Source organism: Nothobranchius furzeri, chromosome 1 (genome assembly GCF_043380555.1).
Source record: "Nothobranchius furzeri strain GRZ-AD chromosome 1, NfurGRZ-RIMD1, whole genome shotgun sequence".
Taxonomy (NCBI): Eukaryota; Metazoa; Chordata; class Actinopteri; order Cyprinodontiformes; family Nothobranchiidae; genus Nothobranchius; species Nothobranchius furzeri.
In genome coordinates this window covers 58,731,645-58,750,752 of record NC_091741.1, presented here as the reverse complement: position 1 = coordinate 58,750,752, position 19,108 = coordinate 58,731,645, and the positions used below count along the sequence as shown (strand labels likewise).

The 19,108-nt window shown below is 41.0% G+C and overlaps 2 protein-coding genes across 3 annotated transcripts in view; one reads left to right on the top strand and one right to left on the bottom strand.

Annotated features, from left to right (window-relative positions):
• The window catches only part of LOC107395692 (uncharacterized), a 26,083-nt gene extending 23,329 nt beyond the window's left edge, over window positions 1–2,754 (bottom strand). Inside the window, exons 1-3 of the mRNA XM_015975124.3 lie at window positions 2,665–2,754; window positions 2,547–2,593; window positions 2,414–2,474 (exon numbers count right to left, since the gene is read on the bottom strand). Coding sequence (XP_015830610.3) covers window positions 2,414–2,474; window positions 2,547–2,593; window positions 2,665–2,666 — 110 coding nt within the window. The 5' untranslated portion in view covers window positions 2,667–2,754. The remainder of the gene's footprint in view (window positions 1–2,413; window positions 2,475–2,546; window positions 2,594–2,664) is intronic.
• Window positions 1,971–19,108, top strand: LOC107395693 (cAMP-regulated D2 protein). 2 transcript variants are annotated; one of them, XM_015975126.3, is made up of 9 exons: window positions 1,971–2,101; window positions 3,754–4,436; window positions 5,203–5,404; window positions 5,739–5,872; window positions 6,291–6,418; window positions 6,603–6,721; window positions 7,141–7,281; window positions 10,890–11,062; window positions 18,552–19,108. In XM_015975126.3, exons 2-9 carry the CDS (start codon window positions 3,972–3,974, stop codon window positions 19,002–19,004), a joined length of 1,815 nt encoding a protein of 604 aa, XP_015830612.3. In that variant the 5' UTR covers window positions 1,971–2,101; window positions 3,754–3,971; the 3' UTR covers window positions 19,005–19,108. The 2 variants fall into 2 exon arrangements, with proteins under 2 accessions (XP_015830612.3, XP_015830611.3); XM_015975125.3 differs by having other exon boundaries at window positions 3,751–4,436.

The window sequence follows — 19,108 nt, the reverse complement described above, 5'->3', positions numbered from 1 at the left end:
CCAGATTTTTGGTGGTTCTTTACTCCAGAAAGAAAGGTTTGAAGCTTGCTGAACTTGCAGCTATTTCCCTCTGGTTTTCTCCGTTTCTGGTTCGGTGATGTCACTTTGGTGATGCACATTTGTAGTCCTGGACTTATTTTCACACAAAACCTAAAATAACGTTTCACCGTGTTCGAAAATAAGCACTTTCTTGGTATCAAAACGTTTCTTTAAAATCCACGGACATCATAAGTGAAATCCATGGCACATAAGCGTATTTAGAAAATACCGTTTATCCCCATTGACTTTCATTTTTTTTCCATTTTTCCAGGGACCCATGGTCCGTAAGTAGATGGGCGTGACTTACGCTCCTCATAGACAGAGCCCTGAAATGGCTCATTCTGGAAGGTATAGTTCTAAATGACTCATTAAATGAAGTAAAACTCCACAATTGACTCATTCACTTCACACGTACACTTCACTGTAATATTGAGTTGTTATTAACTGAAAAAGTAGTTTAAAATATATTTTAGAGCTGACAATTTGCTCCTAATTCACCATTAGCATTGTTAACACAACGTTAGCCTCTAGCCTGGTTCACCTGATATTACGAGTAAAACAAAAGGATGCCGTTGATTCTTAGGAGTACAATAACCAACTTATGGGTTGCTCCTGTTTACTCGCTTCAGTTCTTTTAAGAACTCTGTAGCTTTTTGTCTGCCGGCATGGAATTGCCAATGCCTGCCCTGGAGTGTTAGCTTGCCAGAGACATCGCAACCTCACAGTCTCAGGCCCTGTCCACACGTAGCCGGAGATCTGCCAAAACGTAGATACTTTTCTATGTTTTGGCCTGTCATCCACACGAAAACGGAGTTTTTTCACACGAAAACGGATCTTTTTAAAAACTCCGGCCAAAGTGAAGATCTGCGTTTTCTCCGTTTTGGGTGTCTGTGTGTGGACAGACAAAACCGGAGTTTTAAGGTCTGCAACGTCACTTTCCGCGACAAAAAAATGCTGACATCACGTGTGCGACCTGTGTTTACACTAGCTGACATCATGGATGCCCTCAGAGCTGCGCTCGCTTCATCAATTGTCCAAGCGCTTTTTGCTTGTTTGTTTTTACAAGCGGAATTACTGCTCCTTGCGGAAGACCACAGACGAAGGATGAGGTTAAGAACGGGGGAAGTACTGCCGCCTACAGGTCTGGCATGTCCTTAACAACGTATTTATCCGGGTATGTGTGGACAGTTTTTTTTTAAACGAGGTGGTGTGGATGCAAGTTTTTGGAGGGGCGGATATTCGTTTTTAAAAAAACCCGGCTATGTGTGGACTAGGCCTCAGACTAAACAGGAATTTAGTCCCTCTAGTTTTTTTTTTATAAAAGGAGAAAAACTGACAACGCCCCAGCTGTCTGAGAATGAAATTTTTTATTTATTTATTTATTTTTTTACCGTGTCCTATCTGGCTGTGAAGCAAGCAGAATTGATGTCTGAATTCTGGTGACAAGCCTTACAGATTTATTAATGAAATCGTTTTCAATATAACCTTCTTTTCAACACGACAGATATTAGACTCTTTTGTGATTTTTCACTGTAGAATTCGTACATATTGCTCCTTTAAGAAAAAATGTCCCCTTTAATACATTTAAAACGTTATTTTATTTTGCGTATTTTAATATAAAAAAAAATCAAAATATGGGGGGGAAATGGTTGGGCTGCCTTTGTAAACTCGTTTTAATACGTGATTTCAGAGGATTTCATTACCAGGATGAATTAACTGTTTTACTAAAATCCCCTAAAATAAGATTTCACTTTTTGCCTGCTTTGGATTGAAACTCCTTTACATTTTTCTGAGCAGGAAAGAATCGTTTTGTGCTTGAAGCACAGGAAACACCCTGATGTTTAATATCTTCCGTTAAAATGCCATTCCTCCTGAACTAGCTCATATTTTTGAGTCTAAACATAAGACGTGTATGGGGAACAACAACTCCGCGTGACACACTGGGTCAAAGGGCCAAAAATGTTTAGAGTTGCAAAAGAGGATATGACTAAGAACAGATTTTTAGCAGTAAAGAAACTGAAACCACCGACAGTAGTTTGTGGAGACAACTTGACGTTTACAGGTATGTAACATGTTAGTTTCATAAACCGGATTTGGAACTATGCTCTGACTACAACGTTTGTGTCCATATTGCCTATTTAATAATTTCTATTTCATTCCATCAAGACAGTAGTAGCCAGTAGGTTTAACGGTGTATAAAAAGGCACACGGAGGAGCACGTGACACATAGAAAGGAAACCTTAATAATTACATTTAATTCTGCAAACGGGCAGTTTTTTTTAATAACAAATGCGTCATGAAACGCTTAAACGCAACAATCAGTTTAACATTCCGCGATTATTTCTTACCCAAACCAGACAAAAATCGTGTTTACCTGCTCAGGGCGTCATGTTTTCCCAGCCAACAAATTGAGAAGGATATGTCGAAGCACCGACCTGCACAACAGTAAATAAATTAACATTAAACTACGTGTTTACCTTAAAAGTTTAAAGATTTATTTTACTCACCAAATGAATGAGGCACCAATATGAAAAAGACAAATTTCAAGGAGTTCCTGCAAGTGTTACAAAATAAATTATTTTAATTTTGCTAAAGTATGTCATTTAGGTGTAAAAATTATCTTACATGTTTGTCAAATTCCAACAAAGTCTGTTGTGGGTTTTTTTTCTTTCAAAATTGCAGACAGGCAGTGACAGCCTGTTAATAAGAGGCAGGTGTGTCCAGCCAGGTGTGCCCTATCACATTTCCTGAACTCACAAGAGGAAAAAAAAAACCTGAAAATATTTTGTCTAGAATTAAATTATTCTTTTTAATGACTCGTGAAAATTATTAGCCTACATTTTTTTAGTACTGAATAAATGCTTATTTAGATGACCACTTGTTTTGTTTGTTTTGCTCAGCTGAAATACCATTTTAGTAATTTTTTAAGGTACTCTTTTTGAAAAATACATTTAAATATATGTATTTTATTTTATGTTTTGCTTTGCTTGCATTTAATTTTTTTTTCATTTTCTGTTGTTTTGTATTTATAGATGAATGTTTTAATCTTGGCAGTCCACTAACCTTTCTTCAAAAAAATTGAAACACACGTGAGACCAAATTTCACATGGCTATAAAGTAAAAATGATAACAAAATACGTATTTTTAAGTTTTCTTTTTCTTTATATATTTGTTTTTACTGTTATACCACTTAAAGTGAGAAAGCTTTTTATAACCCTTATTAGATTTCTAGAAAGGTTCCAACCCCAACTTTGAAAAAGCTAAACTTTTTTTAATCAATTTTTTCCTTTTTTATATTTTATGAAAAACAAAAAAATAAAAAATTTGTTTTTTTCTGCAATCAGTTGATCCAATTTGAACTGGCTTCAGGATTGACTGCTGAGTGTTGGTTTGCAGATGGCCAGCAAGTGGCACTGCAACCCTGGTTGTGAAATATCTACCAACTGTACACCACAAATAAATGTTCTTGCTTCAGTGTGAAATAAGAGGAATTAATACTTTTGGTTCAGTAGAAGCAGTTTTTTATTTTAGTAAATGTTAAACACATTTGTCCTTTCATTACGCTCATTTAAACCCATTTAACTGGTGTGTGTGTGTGTGTGTGTGTGTGTGTGTGTGTGTGTGTGTGTGTGTGTGTGTGTGTGATGTTAGCCTGTAAGGAACGACGGATTGTTCTTCATTAGTGATGTGTATTTCTCTGTCTGTATCCAGCAGTTTAGGGTCTGCATGACAGCATTCAGCAATCAGACAGGGCAGCTTTGTTAAATACAACCTAACAAGAAATCAAGCAAATTGAAGTCATGCACAGCCTGTGAACAGCCTAATGTAGCAGGCCCGAGGAAGCAGCAAAGCTCCTGTTTCAGCTGATTCATAAGTAAGGTCTTGATCTAAGCAGCCGGCCGTTGGGAGGTATACGACCACTGTGACACAATATGGAGAGCTGGCTGTACTTGCTGCTGCTGACTTCAATAACTTTAGTGAATTCCTCTGGAGAGGTGACAGAAAATGATGATGGAATTGACCTCGTCAGCTTCCTGAGAAATATCTACAGCGGACTGCTTGTGAGAGAGGAGCCGTTCACCAGAGACCTCTGGAAAGAGTCCCTGAAGGAGCTGAGTGGCCCAGCGGACCCTGCCATTAAACAAGAAACCCAGGACAAACCAGACCAGGTTCCTGGGCCGGTGGTGTTCACCAAAACAGGCCAGATCAAGGGAATCACTGTGGATGAGGCTCACATATTCTACGGTGTACCATATGCAGACCCCCCTGTTGGGGCTTACCGCTGGAAGCCTCCTAGACCTGTGAGTGCTTGGTCAGGCGTGTACAACGCCTCCTTTCCCCGGGCAGCATGCATGCAGTTCTGCAGAGGTGCTAACACAGAAGAGTGCCCTAAGACGGTGAGAAACATAAGTAGCATGCATTTCAATTGTTGTTGTTATTATTATTTCTACTACAATGTGGTTAAGTATGAATTAAACTGAACATTTAAGATTAGAAAAAAGTCTTCATTACAAAATTAACATATTCTGGTAATGTTAGCTTTTGAAACAAATTGTTAGAAGAGACCTTTATAACAGAATCAGTGCTTGTGTTATAAAATAAAAGTAGATTCAGGAATAATTGGACTGATCGGACGGACAGAGTCCTACACAAAGTCAAGAAGATCTGTGTCCTCTGGGTAAACATGTCTCAATATTTGTGCAATGAAACAAAACTGTGATGATTATCAGTAACATTTGGAGCTAATCCTCTATCTTAAGAAGTAGCTGAAGAGTGTGATGTATAATATGTGTATGGCGTTTAAAAGTTGGGTCATTAAAAGACTGCAAACTGATGCCGATATTTTTCCATATTAAATTTTATTGCAGATACCGGCTGATATTAATAGTAGACCCAAGTTCACGATCGTGTCCACTGCTGTAGCTCACCATTCCCCACGGGGATGGGTCAAATGCAGAGACTCACCAGTGTGTGATGATGACTAATGGGACTTTAGACAAATAATATCCCTAGTTAAAACACACGCTGGATCTTGTTGTATTTGTTTGCTTTTTTCACACTAACTGCTTCATAGTAACTAATAAACTTAAACTGATGTCAGTCTTAAGTAAAGGTGCTTCAGTTCTAAAAACACAGAATAGCTTGTCTCCTCGTGTCTCTCAGGTCAGTGAGGACTGCCTCTACCTCAACATTTTTGTACCCCTGGATGTGAACTTCAGCTCTTCTCCGCGGCGCTTCCTGCCTGTCATGGTGTGGATCCACGGGGGAGATTTCATAGCCGGGTCGGCCTCCAAGCCCCTGTTTGACGGGCGTTTCATCGGTAACCTCACCAACACTGTTATTGTGAACATGGAGTACCGACTAGGTAAGAGCTGCAGAGTCACCTGATGATGTTCTTCCCTTAGACTGCACATGTGCATGCAGACATCTATGCTTGACCCAACATGAGACTAAAGATGACAAAATAGTAGTGTGTGTGTGTGTGTGTGTGTGTGTGTGTGTGCGTGCGTGCGTGCGTGCATGCGTGCGTGCGTGTCTGACACAGAAAGCTGGAGAATTTGAGCATGTAATTTTATTAAACAACCTTCCTATGACTTGAGATTGGAACAGTGAACTGTCATTTGGATCTGGGAGGAAATGAATGTCTTGCCTGAGTTAATTACATCTTGCTGATCATGTGAACTGATTCGTGGCTGAAGGCGCGTTCGGATTCCTCGTGACGGCCAAAGATCCCGTCTCCTCAGCGGCAGGGAATTATGGGATTTTGGATCAGCAGGCAGCTCTTCTCTGGGTTCAACAGAACATCGCTGTGTTCGGAGGTGACCCCAGCAAGGCAAGTACACACACACACACACACACACACATACACACGCACACACACACACGCTCATACATATCCATCTGGTGCAGCTCCTCCGTTTGAGCGGTGTTCAGTAAAAATGAACCAAATGCACCAAATGAGACACACTTTCAATCAAAATGATAACAAAAAAGGGAGAAATGACACTTCTCAGTGATTCGAATGATTTGGTGAGGTTTTTGATTGTGTCTTCTTAAAACTAAATAGAAATGATCAAATCAAACCTCAGGTGTTACAGGTAGTCTGAGTCTCTGGCAGCAGAAAAATCTGTATCTGTGTTTAGCCCCAAGCTTCTGACAGCAGTGGCAAAGGCCTTTTGTAATTGCTCTGGGTTTTATTCTTTTTTTTTTTTTTTTTTTTTTTTTTTTTGGCGGTGTTTTGTTGGTGTCAGGTCACAATATTTGGGGAGAGTGCAGGTTCTCAGTCGGTGAGTCTTCACCTGATGATCCAGAGCAGCGAGGCGCTGTTTAAACAAGCCGTGCTGCAGAGCCTTCCCTTCTCCATTCCACTAAAGACGAGGTAAAGAAACCAACAGATCGGCCCACCTGCTGCTGCAAATGCCTACATTCTCTCAACTGAATTAGACAGCAAAAGCAGGAACTCATCAGTGAGCTGCGTGTTTTCGCCATGGTTTCCCACCAGGCAGGAGTGTTTCTGGCTTCAAGTTGAAGTTTAATTTGGTTTTTCTGCCTCTCCTTCCCAGACATGATGCCCTGAAGCTGGGAAGAGACTTCGCTGAGCAGACCAACTGCTCTGAAAGCGACTTCATCTGCCTCCTGTCTCTCACTCCCCAGGCCGTCCTGGCTGCACAGATGAAAACAAGTAGGACGCCACAAACCCAGAACTTAGAGCAACGCTCATGTCTGCCCACACAGTTACATAAGAAGGCAGGATATGTGTGTTTACTTGCAAAAGATGATGAAAACCTTTTATTTATCCAGAGATGCGGGAAAATAAAATCTGTAAAAGGGAACAGCGAGCCCCTGAAGGAACAGTTAGATGGATTTTTCTGCCTGAGAGGATAAAATGATGGTAATCTATCTGCTGTTGTCAGAGTTATTGATCTGTAATTCTGCAATTCCACCGTCAGCAGCTTTTTCTGAGAGTTAAGGAGAAAAAAAATCACTTAGACATGATAGTGGGAACATTTCTGATGTTTGTGAGCTTGCGTTGGTGCTGTTTGCTTTCTGCCATCTTTGTTTTAAAAATGAAACATTGATGTTAACTTGTCCTAATCCCAGGTTCTAAGATCGTGAACCCGTTCAAGTTCCTGGAGGTTTTTGAGACGTGGGGTCCACACATAGACGGAGAGTTGATTAAAGAGCAGGCCATCTCCGCCTTTCAGAGCGGCCGCTGGCAGAAGGAGAAGGCGGTGCTGCTGGGTGAGACGCGCCGACGCCAGGGGCTGAGCAATCACTCAAGAACAACACTGTTGTTTTCATTTTAGATCTGGAGCTCGGCTTTCTGCTGGACTCCCACTGGTCTTCGTTACAGCTCAATGTTATGTTGCAATTCTAATGATTGCAGTAAAGATGAAGCTAGTGATTAGTGGTCAGGAAAACAGCCCAACATCAGTGTTGTTTGTGAATCCCACCAAGGCAGGAGAGATGTGTGGTGACTAGTGATCATAGAAAAAAACATCATCACAATTATTTAACATTGTGGTTTGGAAATACCCCATTTTTTTCCCTCTGTAGTTAAAAATAGACCAGGATCACTGCTGTGTGGCTCGTCAAAATAAAAACAAACCCTGGAGGCATCCCTCTGCTGGGCACACGAGACTTATGTTGTGATTTACCAACATTTACCAACTTTTGTTGTGTGTTTTGAATGAATAACCTCACAGATGTTTGATCCCCAATAGCCTTTGCCTTTATCCCTTTATAGGGCACTCAAATTTCAACCCCAGGGTGTTATTGTTGTATAAATAGGTCCCCAGGAAGAACAGCAGCAGCTCGCTGCAGCTAATGGGGTTCCTAAAATAATAAACAATATTGTAGTCCATGACCAAAGTGTATTTCTGTTGTTACAATTTTCAAAAATACTTATTTTCATGCAGTAAATCAGCAAAAACGAAGCGGTCAAATATGAACGTTGGCCCTGTTCTGGTAAAAGAAATCCCAAAATAAAACACATGAACAAGTTAAACAAACATTATTTTTGAATAATATAGATAATTATAAGACACTTTACAATAATCTAGCTAATTTTAGAACATTACATCACTGTTTGAAAATACAGAATATATCACAATTATTATGCAATATAGAATGTTTTTATAAAAACAAATTATTGTGGAAATTTTTTGAAAAGTTATTGAACAATATATGCTATTTCTGATCAAATTGATTAGATTATTAGAATATTTTTGAATATTTTACATTTGAGGATCTGCCTCATTGTCATCTTCCTCCTGTTCATCATCATCATCATCAATGATGGCGAGATTTTGTTGGTGCAATAACTGTCCTCCATTTACCAGAAAATGTTTATTTTAAAACTGTAAATATATTCGATATCATAATTGTTATTATTACTGTTACCATGAATATTAAGATTATGTCTAAAAAAACAACAGATTTAACAAAAGAAATGTCATAATATCTTTTACTTGCTCAGGGCGTATGTTCAAATATGGCAAATTTGATTTTCATGGGATGATTTCACCAACTTCATTGAGTTTAACATTTAAAACACATTTATCCTTATTTAGCATAACTAGTCAACCTTGTGATGTGAGAGTTTCATAAATCTAGCATTGTTAGTTTTAGAGATCTGACCGTAAACACTAGAGGAGACCGAGCTGTTTCCTGGCCCTGCAGACACACCAATATTTGGCGAGTTATAGCCCAGTGCTGATTGGTGGAATGGCACCACGGCGCAAACGTGACTAGCTTGATCTCTGACGATTGTTTGGGTGAAATCCTGTAATCCTAAGAGTTTGTGAAAAGGTGCACCCTTACCATTTATGATGTGAGTGGAAGTGTCTAAATATAGACATTGGCCCCTGGGTTAAAGGCCAAGTTCATTGAGAAACCATTTTTTACTTTTCATGTTTGAAACTGATCAGTTACCCTGAATTTAACATGCAGGCTGAATGTAAAAATATATTTTCCTGCTTTAGCTGCTGAGCTAAGTTTAGAAAATGCAGTCAGATCTACGTCCCACTGTATCATTCCTCACCCCTCTTGACTCTTGACGGGGAAGGCTGTTGAAGGCTTCACCGTCCAGGAGAAAGCAGAGTGTGTCTCGGCTAGTTAAAAGCTAATCGTTAGCATTAGCAAATCCACCACACAGCAAAACTCCTCCAGGCTTGTGTTATTTGTGGAGATAAATCATCAACATTGCAAAGCAAACAGAGTCAGGGTAGGGTTGCGTTGTTGTTAGCCAATCAGAGACGTCTTCTACTCCCCAGTCCTTCGGCTAAAGCCTGGTTTATGCTTCTCCGTCAGCTCCGCAAGGGACAGACACGCACGGATTGACGGAAGTGTTTTGCTCTTTTACTTCTCCGTCTCCTGAGTGTTGCAAAGCAATTCCCCGGCAGGACAACAGAGGGCGTAGGGCTGTTCTGTGGTATCCTGTCATGTATCGGTCCAAGATTGTGTGTTTGTATTGTGTATTTTGTGTATATAAGAGACTTTTAACAAAGACAAATTTGTCTCTCATTCTTCCACCTCTTCATGCGCTCCCCACCTCTAAACCCACGTTTCCTGTCATTTCCGTCCACAAATAAAACGCTTGCTGCACATCTTTTCACTCCTCCAGTCACGGGAGAATTAAACGTTCATATTTTTAGTTTTTTCGCGAGGTAATCTTCAAGCTTCTCCGTGTCTGCCGCTAGTTATTCTCGGCTCTCTTTGCAATGGGGCGCTGTAAACAACAGCGGCGTCCTGACCAATCACAAGCTTGCGTAATCCGTCTCGTTCGACGGATGTTTAAAAAAGTGGGCTCGACTCCGTACGTACTTGCGTGCCTGCCGGAGCCCTACGCAAGGACGGATAATGGCGTTGCGTGTCTCCGCACTGACGCAGACGGAGAAGCATGAATCAGGCTTAACTTCTAGTTTCTGAAACAGGAGTGCCAGTGCTTTTGTTCCATGGAGATCGACTCACAAGGCATTCATTTATACTAGAGACAACTGCAAATGTGCTAAAAAAAATAACAAGTGGACTTGGTCTTTAATGCATGTAGTTTTTATTGCAGGGCTTTGTTGAATCTGTAAAACCAAGACCTTCCAGAGTTTACGTTTTAAGAAAACCTCATACATTGATTTATGTCTGCAGGAGGCTGAAATATGCTGTTTGTATTTTGGAGTTAAGCTATTTACCAAAATTACTTTTATGATACTAAAATCAATTCAAATAACCTTGAAAATGTTTAGGCTAGTTTAGGATTAAACACATATCAAATCATGCATTTGTAAATGTCAGAGTGTATTTTAAAACACCCATAGACACTAACTTATCAAATAAAGATTTCTGATGGATTAATCCGTCACTTGAAGAAAACATGGACACATCACTGCTAAAAAGGCAGAGAGGATCTGCTGTGGCTGGAGTTCAAAACAGGGAGATAGTGCTTAAAATTTCTATTTATTTACTTATTTGTTTATTTTAGGAGTGTTGATGCTTGGTAATCAAACTAAATTATTGCTGGGTGCCACAGGTCAGTACATGCAGAGGTCATACCAGAAAATAATAGTTGCATAGCTTTTGACACATCATACTTTTATGTTTTGCCTTCATTCTGCCATCTTTATTTTTACTGACCTTTAAAACACCACAAGACCCGTGTGAGTTCAGTGTTATGAGGGGGAGGAAAAGTGAGTCCGGCAGAAGGCATGACACGACAAGAACATGTTCACAAAACAGGATGTGACAGAATTTTTCTGTTAGCCTTTCACGTCCGTTTTGATCATTTAGAGCCAGAATAAAAATCAAAATACTAAACTGATTAATGGCCTATTGAGCGTATTTCTTCTGTCCTGTAGGTACGACCTCAGAGGAAGGAGTCCTGTTTGTGTACGGGGTCTTTAACAAACCAGTGTCTGTTTTGGAGTGCACCGTTTACATCGCCGCCATATTTAAACAACACGCACTGCAGGTCCTGCACAAATACCTGCCTCTGTACAAGGAGGCGGACCGAAGGACGATGTTAACCCAAGTAAGAGAAGCTCACTGTGATGCCTGCTTCTTCTATTTATTAATTTATTTGATTCAGAAATCAAGGAAAATACATGGAATTATGCAACCAAACTTGTGGCACTACTAAACTAGAACAAAAATAACAACAGAGGAATTATCTTTAAAAATGAAAACAGCTCAGGTGAGCTTAATGATCCACCAAGCCCCAACAGCTGATGCTTTATTTGTGAAAAAATAGATATGTTTTCCTTATTTGGCTTGAAAAACCAGATGTCAGTTTCTGCTGAATGACAAATCACACTAATTAAAGCAGAAAATTATGAAACTCATTAATAGTGGTTATTTTTATTTATTTATTTATTTTGCTCATCAGCAGCTGATGCGCAAAACAAAAAATATTAATAAAAATAAAGGTTGTTGGTTACTTTTAAGTGAATTTTAGATAAAGTAAAGGTTAGACTTCCTAATGAATATTTGCTAAACGATTCCTATTGAATAACATTAATTATATGTTGCTTTTATTGGTTTAAACCAGCTGGTTCACATATATTTTAGTTAATATTACATTCAATGCATATGGTATTGATGCAAAACTTTTAGCTTTAGTGTTTCTTGCTTGAGTCACAAGAACCAGGGTAAATGTATAAAAAGAAAAAAAATAGAAATCTGTAAATTATCATTTTGATGTGATTTTATTTATTTCCTGAAAAATAAAGTGGGGCTGCAGGAAAATGGGATTGTCCCTACAGCTAAACAAGCCCCAGCTCCATCTGGTTTGACTGACAAGCCCCTGTTCAGATTATCCGTGCTTCCCGTCGAAATGTGCTACTTTGGGGAAATGTGCAGCGCATGCGCAGGCCGATTATTGCGTCACAGGCTGTTTACAAGTCGAGACGCGCTATCTGTGGAAGTGTACGTTTAATCTTGTCACTTATCTAGTTGCTTTCAACTCGTCGAAGGTCACAGTAAGTATTTCTTTAAGTAGTTTTATTAAATTACTGCTTGCTCTATGTTTACCTGACAGTTGGCTTGCAAATGGCTTCTAAAATATCATTATTATACTGTAAACAAGACATTTCTCCCATTGTTTACAGTCATTCTGAAAGAGTCCCAAATTAATATCCAAAAGTTTTATATTATACATATAATAAATTTATCATAGTTGTATAATAATCTCCAAAATTGTACATTCAGTAGTGACTCCTCTCTTAAAGAAACCCAACCTTGACACCAGCTCCACCAGTAACTTTAAGCCCATTTCTAAGCTACCTTTCATCAGCAAAGTACTTGAGAAGGTTGTTGAAAGCCAACTCAGATCCTGGTTTTCTAAGTCAAAGATCTCTGACCCCTTCCAATCTGGCTTTCTGAAGCAGCACTCAACCGAGACTGCTCTAGTAAGGGTGCATAATGACCTCCTGATGGCTGCTGATGCAGGGAAATGCTCTGTCATGGTCCTGCTAGACCTCAGTGCAGCTTTTGACACTGTAGACCACAACGTTCTACTAAACAGGTTAAAGGCTCTGGCTGGGATTTCAGGTTCTGCTCTAGACTGGCTCTCTTCCTATCTCACTAACAGAACATTCACAATGAAGTCAGAAACCTTCTCCTCAGATACTGCCTCTCTAACATGTGGGGTCCCACAAGGTTCAGTTCTAGGGCCTCTACTATTCGCATTCTATATTCTTCCCCTAGCTGGCATCATTCAGTCTTTCCCAGACATCTCCTACCACATCTACACTGATGATATACAGCTCTATATGTCCTTTATGCCACACCAGTTGGACAGGCTGGCCACACTTGTACTCTGCCTGACCCAGATCAGTAACTGGCTGTCCAGCAACTTTCTTGTCCTAAATGCTAACAAGACAGAGACCCTGATCGCTGCACTCCTGGAACTTCAGCCAAAAATCGAGCAGGAAATTGCCTCCTTTTGCCCATCAGCCAAGGCCAACATTAGACACCTAGGAGTTATTTTTGATCCAGCTTTAAGTTTAGACTCACGTCAAAACCATCTCCCGCTCTTGTTTCTTTCGACTGAGAAACATTTCAAAAGTCCGTAAACTGGTCTCTACTGCAGATCTGGAAAAAATCATCCATGCCTTTGTGTCATCACGCTTAGACTACTGTAACGCTCTTTTTACTGGTCTCAGCAAAACCTCCCTCTCACGCCTTCAAGCCATCCAAAATGCAGCAGCCAGACTCCTAACCAAATCCAACAGACAAGCTCACATCACCCCAGTTTTACAGTCCCTCCACTGGCTCCCGGTAGAATATAGAATTCAGTTTAAAGTTTTAGTCCTGACCTATAGAGCTCTTAACAACCAGGCTCCAAGCTACCTATCTGAGCTTTTATCCCCACACACCACCTCTCGGAACCTTAGATCCACATCTGAAAACCTCCTGGCTGTTCCTCGAACCAGACTGAAAACCAAAGGGGACAGGGCCTTTCAGACTATTGCACCCAGACTTTGGAACAGTCTACCTTCAAATCTCCGTCTCTCTAACACTGTAGAGGTCTTTAAAAATCATCTAAAAACTCACCTTTTCATCCAGGCGTTCCCTCCCTAAATGTTTCAAAAAGATGGCTTTGTTTGGGTTCACACCTTCACTTTGTTTATACTCATGATTTTATTTTCTACGTTTAACACTGCTATTGTTTTTCTCATGTTTTTATTGGTTAGAGGTATTTGCCCTGATCTTTTTCATGTTGTACAGCGCTTTGTGATTTATATCTGTGAAAGGCGCTATATAAATAAACTTTTTACTTTTACTTTTACTTTTTTTTTTTTACTTTTACTTACTTACTTACTTACTTACTTACATTCAAACAAATAACTATAAGTATTGGGGGGAAAGTGTATTTGTTCTATGTGGATTAACTTGTCTAATTAAGGATTAGGTAGAGAAATAGAACGGTAAGAGCTAACGTCTTACAAATCTCCATTTTTATGATTCACTTTCTCGACATGGGTGAAAGTAGTTGGTAAATCGTCATTGTTCTGAGAATATTCAAATGTTTTTAGCAACTAAGGGGTTAATTTTTTATGAAATGACTAAACTGCCTACTATCCACTTTTTTTCATAAAATAAATTAACAGTAGCTACTGATTTTCAGTAAACCTGAACATACTGAATCAGCTGTTGAAATGCACGTTGGTAAGAAAATTCGACGAGGAAGCATGGATAGTCAGAACCCCCCCCCCCAACATTTGCATCGGTGAAGCAGGCGGACCACCTGGAGTGAGGACATTTGTCTGTTTAAGATGCAGCCTGGCTGCTTCACTGAGCAGGGACCTGTTTCTAAGTGGATCTACAATGACAGCAGGGATCAGCTGGAGAATCACAGATTGAGACCAAAGCCCTGAGAGAAAAATAAGCTCTCGCTGAGAGAGCTGACACCCACTTCACTGTTATGGTTTGTCTGTCAGTTTTTTTCTGCAGGCTGCTGTTGCCACTGGGAGCTTTTATAGCTGCCCATAATCAAACAGTAGGGTTAGCAAGTCTGTCTGTGACACCCTGGGTGATCATATATTTCAGGTGGACAAACGTGTACAGGGGTTTCCGCAAAAACATATTTAGTTGCTGTATGGTGTGGGCTATGGACAGCATGGCATCATGGCAGTTTGGTGCATTTACACTGTGGCGGTTTTCAGCAGAAACATCTTTCTAAAACAACATGGCAGCATAACTTGGGTTTCATCTAAATGAACCCCCAGTTATGTGAAACCATGTCTGTAACTGGACAGATGAGAGCATAGAGATATCTACCTTTATATAAATAAACAACCCACACTTGAATAGAGATTGTTCATCACCAAACTGCAGGAGTTCCTCAGGGGGGATGTTCAGGTACCATTCTTTAACCATGGCAGTTCTGGGGCTAAACTGAGCGAGTGAGAAGTAACCCCACTCATGATTGGTCTCAGGATATTTTACTTTTGCCACATGACTGATGGGAGCACTCACCTTTACTTCTCCAAATAATTATTGGTTGTAATACACCAGAAACGTTACTCTATATAATCCTCAGTGCAGTTTCTACACTATAGCAGAACTCCTAATACTTTTTGGGCCAGTAGTGGTTTCTTTACTAGCCTTTATGACACCAAACCATCCTGCAAAAGTCTCCTTGCTGTGCCTGCTGCTCCTCCACATCGAGAGGAGCCAGTTGAGGTGGCATGGGCATCTGGTAAGGAGGCCTCCTGGACGCCTCCCTGGTGAGGTTTTCCGGGCACGTCCAACCCGGAGAAGGCCTAAAAGAAGACCCAGGACACGCTGGAGAGACTATATCTCACAGCTGTCCAGGGAACGCCTTAGGATTTCCCTGGAGACGCCGTTCCAAGTAGAGGGAAGTCTGGGCCTCCCTGCTTTGGCTGCTGCCCCCACGACCCAACTCTGGATAAGCAGCTGAAAAGGAATGGATGGATGGAGCTAATTGTCTGACATTTGTATTTGGAGTCTTCATAAGCTGTAAGCTAACAGCATTACAATTATAACAAAAAAAGGCTTAAAATATTTCGCTTTGCATAGAATAGTTGCACCATGTTCTAATTGTTAGAGTTTCACCTGTAGGTAGACTGGAGTTGTGGCCAGGTACGGATGTTCAAAATAACATTTCATTTCAGTCTCAGATTTATATCAATATGTAGCAGATGTTCTTGGCTTTACTCAGAGGACACAAAAGAAAGTTTTTATAAAGCTTTAGGATAGAGGGCAGGCGTTACATCACATCCCTGTTTGCTAAGGAGATAGCATGTTCCTGTTTACAGGTGCTGGCCAGTAAATTAGAATATCATCAAAAGGTTGAAAATATTTCAGTAATTCCATTCAAAACGTGAAACTTGTACATTATATTCATGCAATGCACACAGACCAATGTATTTCCAATGTTCATTACATTTAAATTAGATATTCATAAGTGACAACTAATGAAAACTCCAAATTTGGTATCTCAAAAAATTAGAATATTCTGAAAAGGCTGAATATAGAAGACACCTGCTGCCACTCTAATCAGCTGATTTACTCAAAACACCTGCAAAGGCCTTTAAAAGGTCCCTCAGTCTTGTTTTGAAGGCACCACAATCATGGGGAAGACTTCTGACTTAACAGCTGTCCAAAAGACAATCATTGACACCTTGCACAAGGAGGGCAAGACACAAAAGGTGATTGCTAAAGAAGCTGGCTGTTCGCAGAGCTCTGTGTCCAAGCACATTAACAGACAGGCGAAGGGACGGAAAAAATGTGGTAGAAAAAAGTGTACAAGCTCTAGGGATAACCGCACCCTGCAGAGAATTGTGACGACAAACCCATTCAAAAATGTGGGGGAGATCCACAAAGAGTGGACTGCAGCTGGAGTCAGCGCTTCAAGAACCACCACGAGGAGACTCATGAAAGACATGGGATTCAGGTGTCGCATTCCGTGTGTCAAGCCACTCTTGAACATGAAACAGCGCAAGAAGCGTCTCGCCTGGGCCAAGGACAAAAAGGACTGGACTGATGCTGAGTGGTCCAAAGTTATGTTTTCTGATGAAAGCAAGTTCTGCATTTCCTTTGGAAATCAAGGACCCAGAGTCTGGAGGAAGAGCGGAGAAGCACAGAATCCACGTTGCATGAGGTCCAGTGTAAAGTTTCCACCGTCAGTGATGGTGTGGGGTGCCATGTCATCTGCCGGTGTTGGCCCACTCTGTTTCCTGAGGTCCAGGGTCAATGCAGCCGTCTACCAGGAAGTTTTAGAGCACTTCATGCTTCCTGCTGCTGACCAACTTTATGGGGATGCAGACTTCACCTTTCAACAGGACTTGGCACCTGCACACAGTGCCAAAACCACCAGCACCTGGTTCAAGGACCATGGTATCCCTGTCCTTGATTGGCCAGCAAACTCGCCTGACCTTAACCCCATAGAAAATCTATGGGGTATTGTGAAGCGGAGGATGCAATACGCTAGACCCAACAATGCAGAGGAGCTGAAGACGACTATCAGAGCAACCTGGGCTCTCATAACACCTGAGCAGTGCCACAGACTGATCGAGTCCATGCCACGCCGCATTACTGCAGTTATTGAGGCAAAAGGAGCCCCGACTAAGTATTGAGTGCTATACATGCACATTCTTTTCATGTTCATTCTTTTCAGTTGGCCAACATTAGAGAAACAAACATTTTTTCATTGGCCTTTAGAATATTCTAATTTTCTGAGATACCAGATTTGATGTTTTCATTGGTTGTCACCTATAAATATCAAAATTAAACGTAATAAACATCGGAAATACATTGGTCTGTGTGCATTGCATGAATATAATGTACAAGTTTCACGTTTTGAATGGAATTACTGAAATATTTTCAACCTTTTGATGATATTCTAATTTACTGGCCAGCACCTGTATAGCTTAATAGATTTGTGTTCGAGCCTGTTGGAAGCAGACTAAGAGGTGTGTGTGTGTGTGCTTGTGTGTGTGTGTGTGTGTGTGTGTGTGTGTGTGTGTGTGTGTGTGTGTGTGTGTGTGTTTGTGTGTGTGTGTGCGCGCGCCTGGGAGTTTGAAACATCTTCCACAGTTAAAACAACAAAAGTTTGAGTGACAATGAGGGAGCAAAGGAAAAATAAATGAATTTAGATAAATCTGATAATTAGATTGACACCAAAACTACAAGTTATTTGCAAACCCAGATAGCTCCATTATTATTTAAATATTTTAAAAAGAATGAAAAAAAAGCTTTCATGTGATATCAGTCCAAATAAAGTTTGGTGATATTGATCAAAATGGCTTTTATCAGATTTTTCTAATGAAAATTTTAACTCCGTATTTTGCTTTCAAATATTCGGAAAAGAAGGGTAGAGAGAACATCTAATTTGGAGGAAGAATGACAGAACATACAAACATCTAAAGTTTTAGTAACCACATTTGTCTGCATTAGTGATGTGTCGGTCGTGAACGAACCGGCTCTAAGAGCCGGCTCTTTGAAGTGAACGACGGGAGCCGGCTCGTCATTGGGAGCCGTCCCCTCCCCTCCCCCCTCCCCCCTGCCTTGGTGAAAGCTACAGGCGATTGGTCAACATGTGTAACTGTGTGTCCAGACTGTCCACACACAGAGCAGTAGGGGCGGGGAAGAGGGAGGATCATACTCAGACAGACACACAGCAGAGCACATGTGGGAGGAGGGAGACGAGAGGGAATGAGGAGGAGGAAAAAGGCGAGCGAGAGGGAGGAGAGTGCGACGAAGACGGTGAGAAAATGAGCGCTAGCAGTCGGAAAGTGGAGATTTCTAGCATTGTTTTGGTTATAAATGTACTCTACGCAACAGAAAATCTGAGGAGCCACTTGGGAGCCGAAAGAGCCGGCTCTTTTTGGTGAGCTGAGCCAAAAGAACCGGCTCTCTAAAAAGAGCCGTAATTCCCATCACTAGTCTGCATATGAAATACTTCTTCATTTATAGCTGTTTGGATATTTTACTCTCAACCAAACTGGTGAACTTGACTTTCTAACACTTGTTTTCTGCTTTATTTCTCTCCTCAGATTGTGACGGATTACGTCTTCCTGTGTCCATCCAGGAGGTCGGCACGCATCGGCACAGCAGCAGGCAGTCAGATGTGGATGTATGTATTCGACCACGTGGCTTCAGACTTCAGCGTCTGGTCAGGGCTGACCTTCTGCTATAAGCGCGTGTGCCATGGAGCTGAGCTGCCTTTTCTTTTTGGCTCCTCCTCGGTGGCCAACTACACCCTGTCCTTGTCGGAGAAGCTGCTGTCTAACCGGATGCTGTGCTACTGGGGTGCCTTTGCCCACACCGGCGATCCGTCTTCCAGGGCCCAGCAGACTACTTTTTGCCGGGAGCAGCGTCTTCCCATTTGGCCGCGCTACTCGGACACCAGCGGCTGGCTCGTCATGAACCTGACAGTTCGGTCACACGCACAAGTGGGAGCCAGGAACCGTATCTGTGACTTCTGGGACCAGTTAGACATCTACTAATGATTCTGTGGGATGTTACATACATACATCTTTTATCAAAATTAGTATTTTGTTTTCAATTTGTGGAAAAGCAACAACTAATAAAGCTAACTCTGTGAAACGAA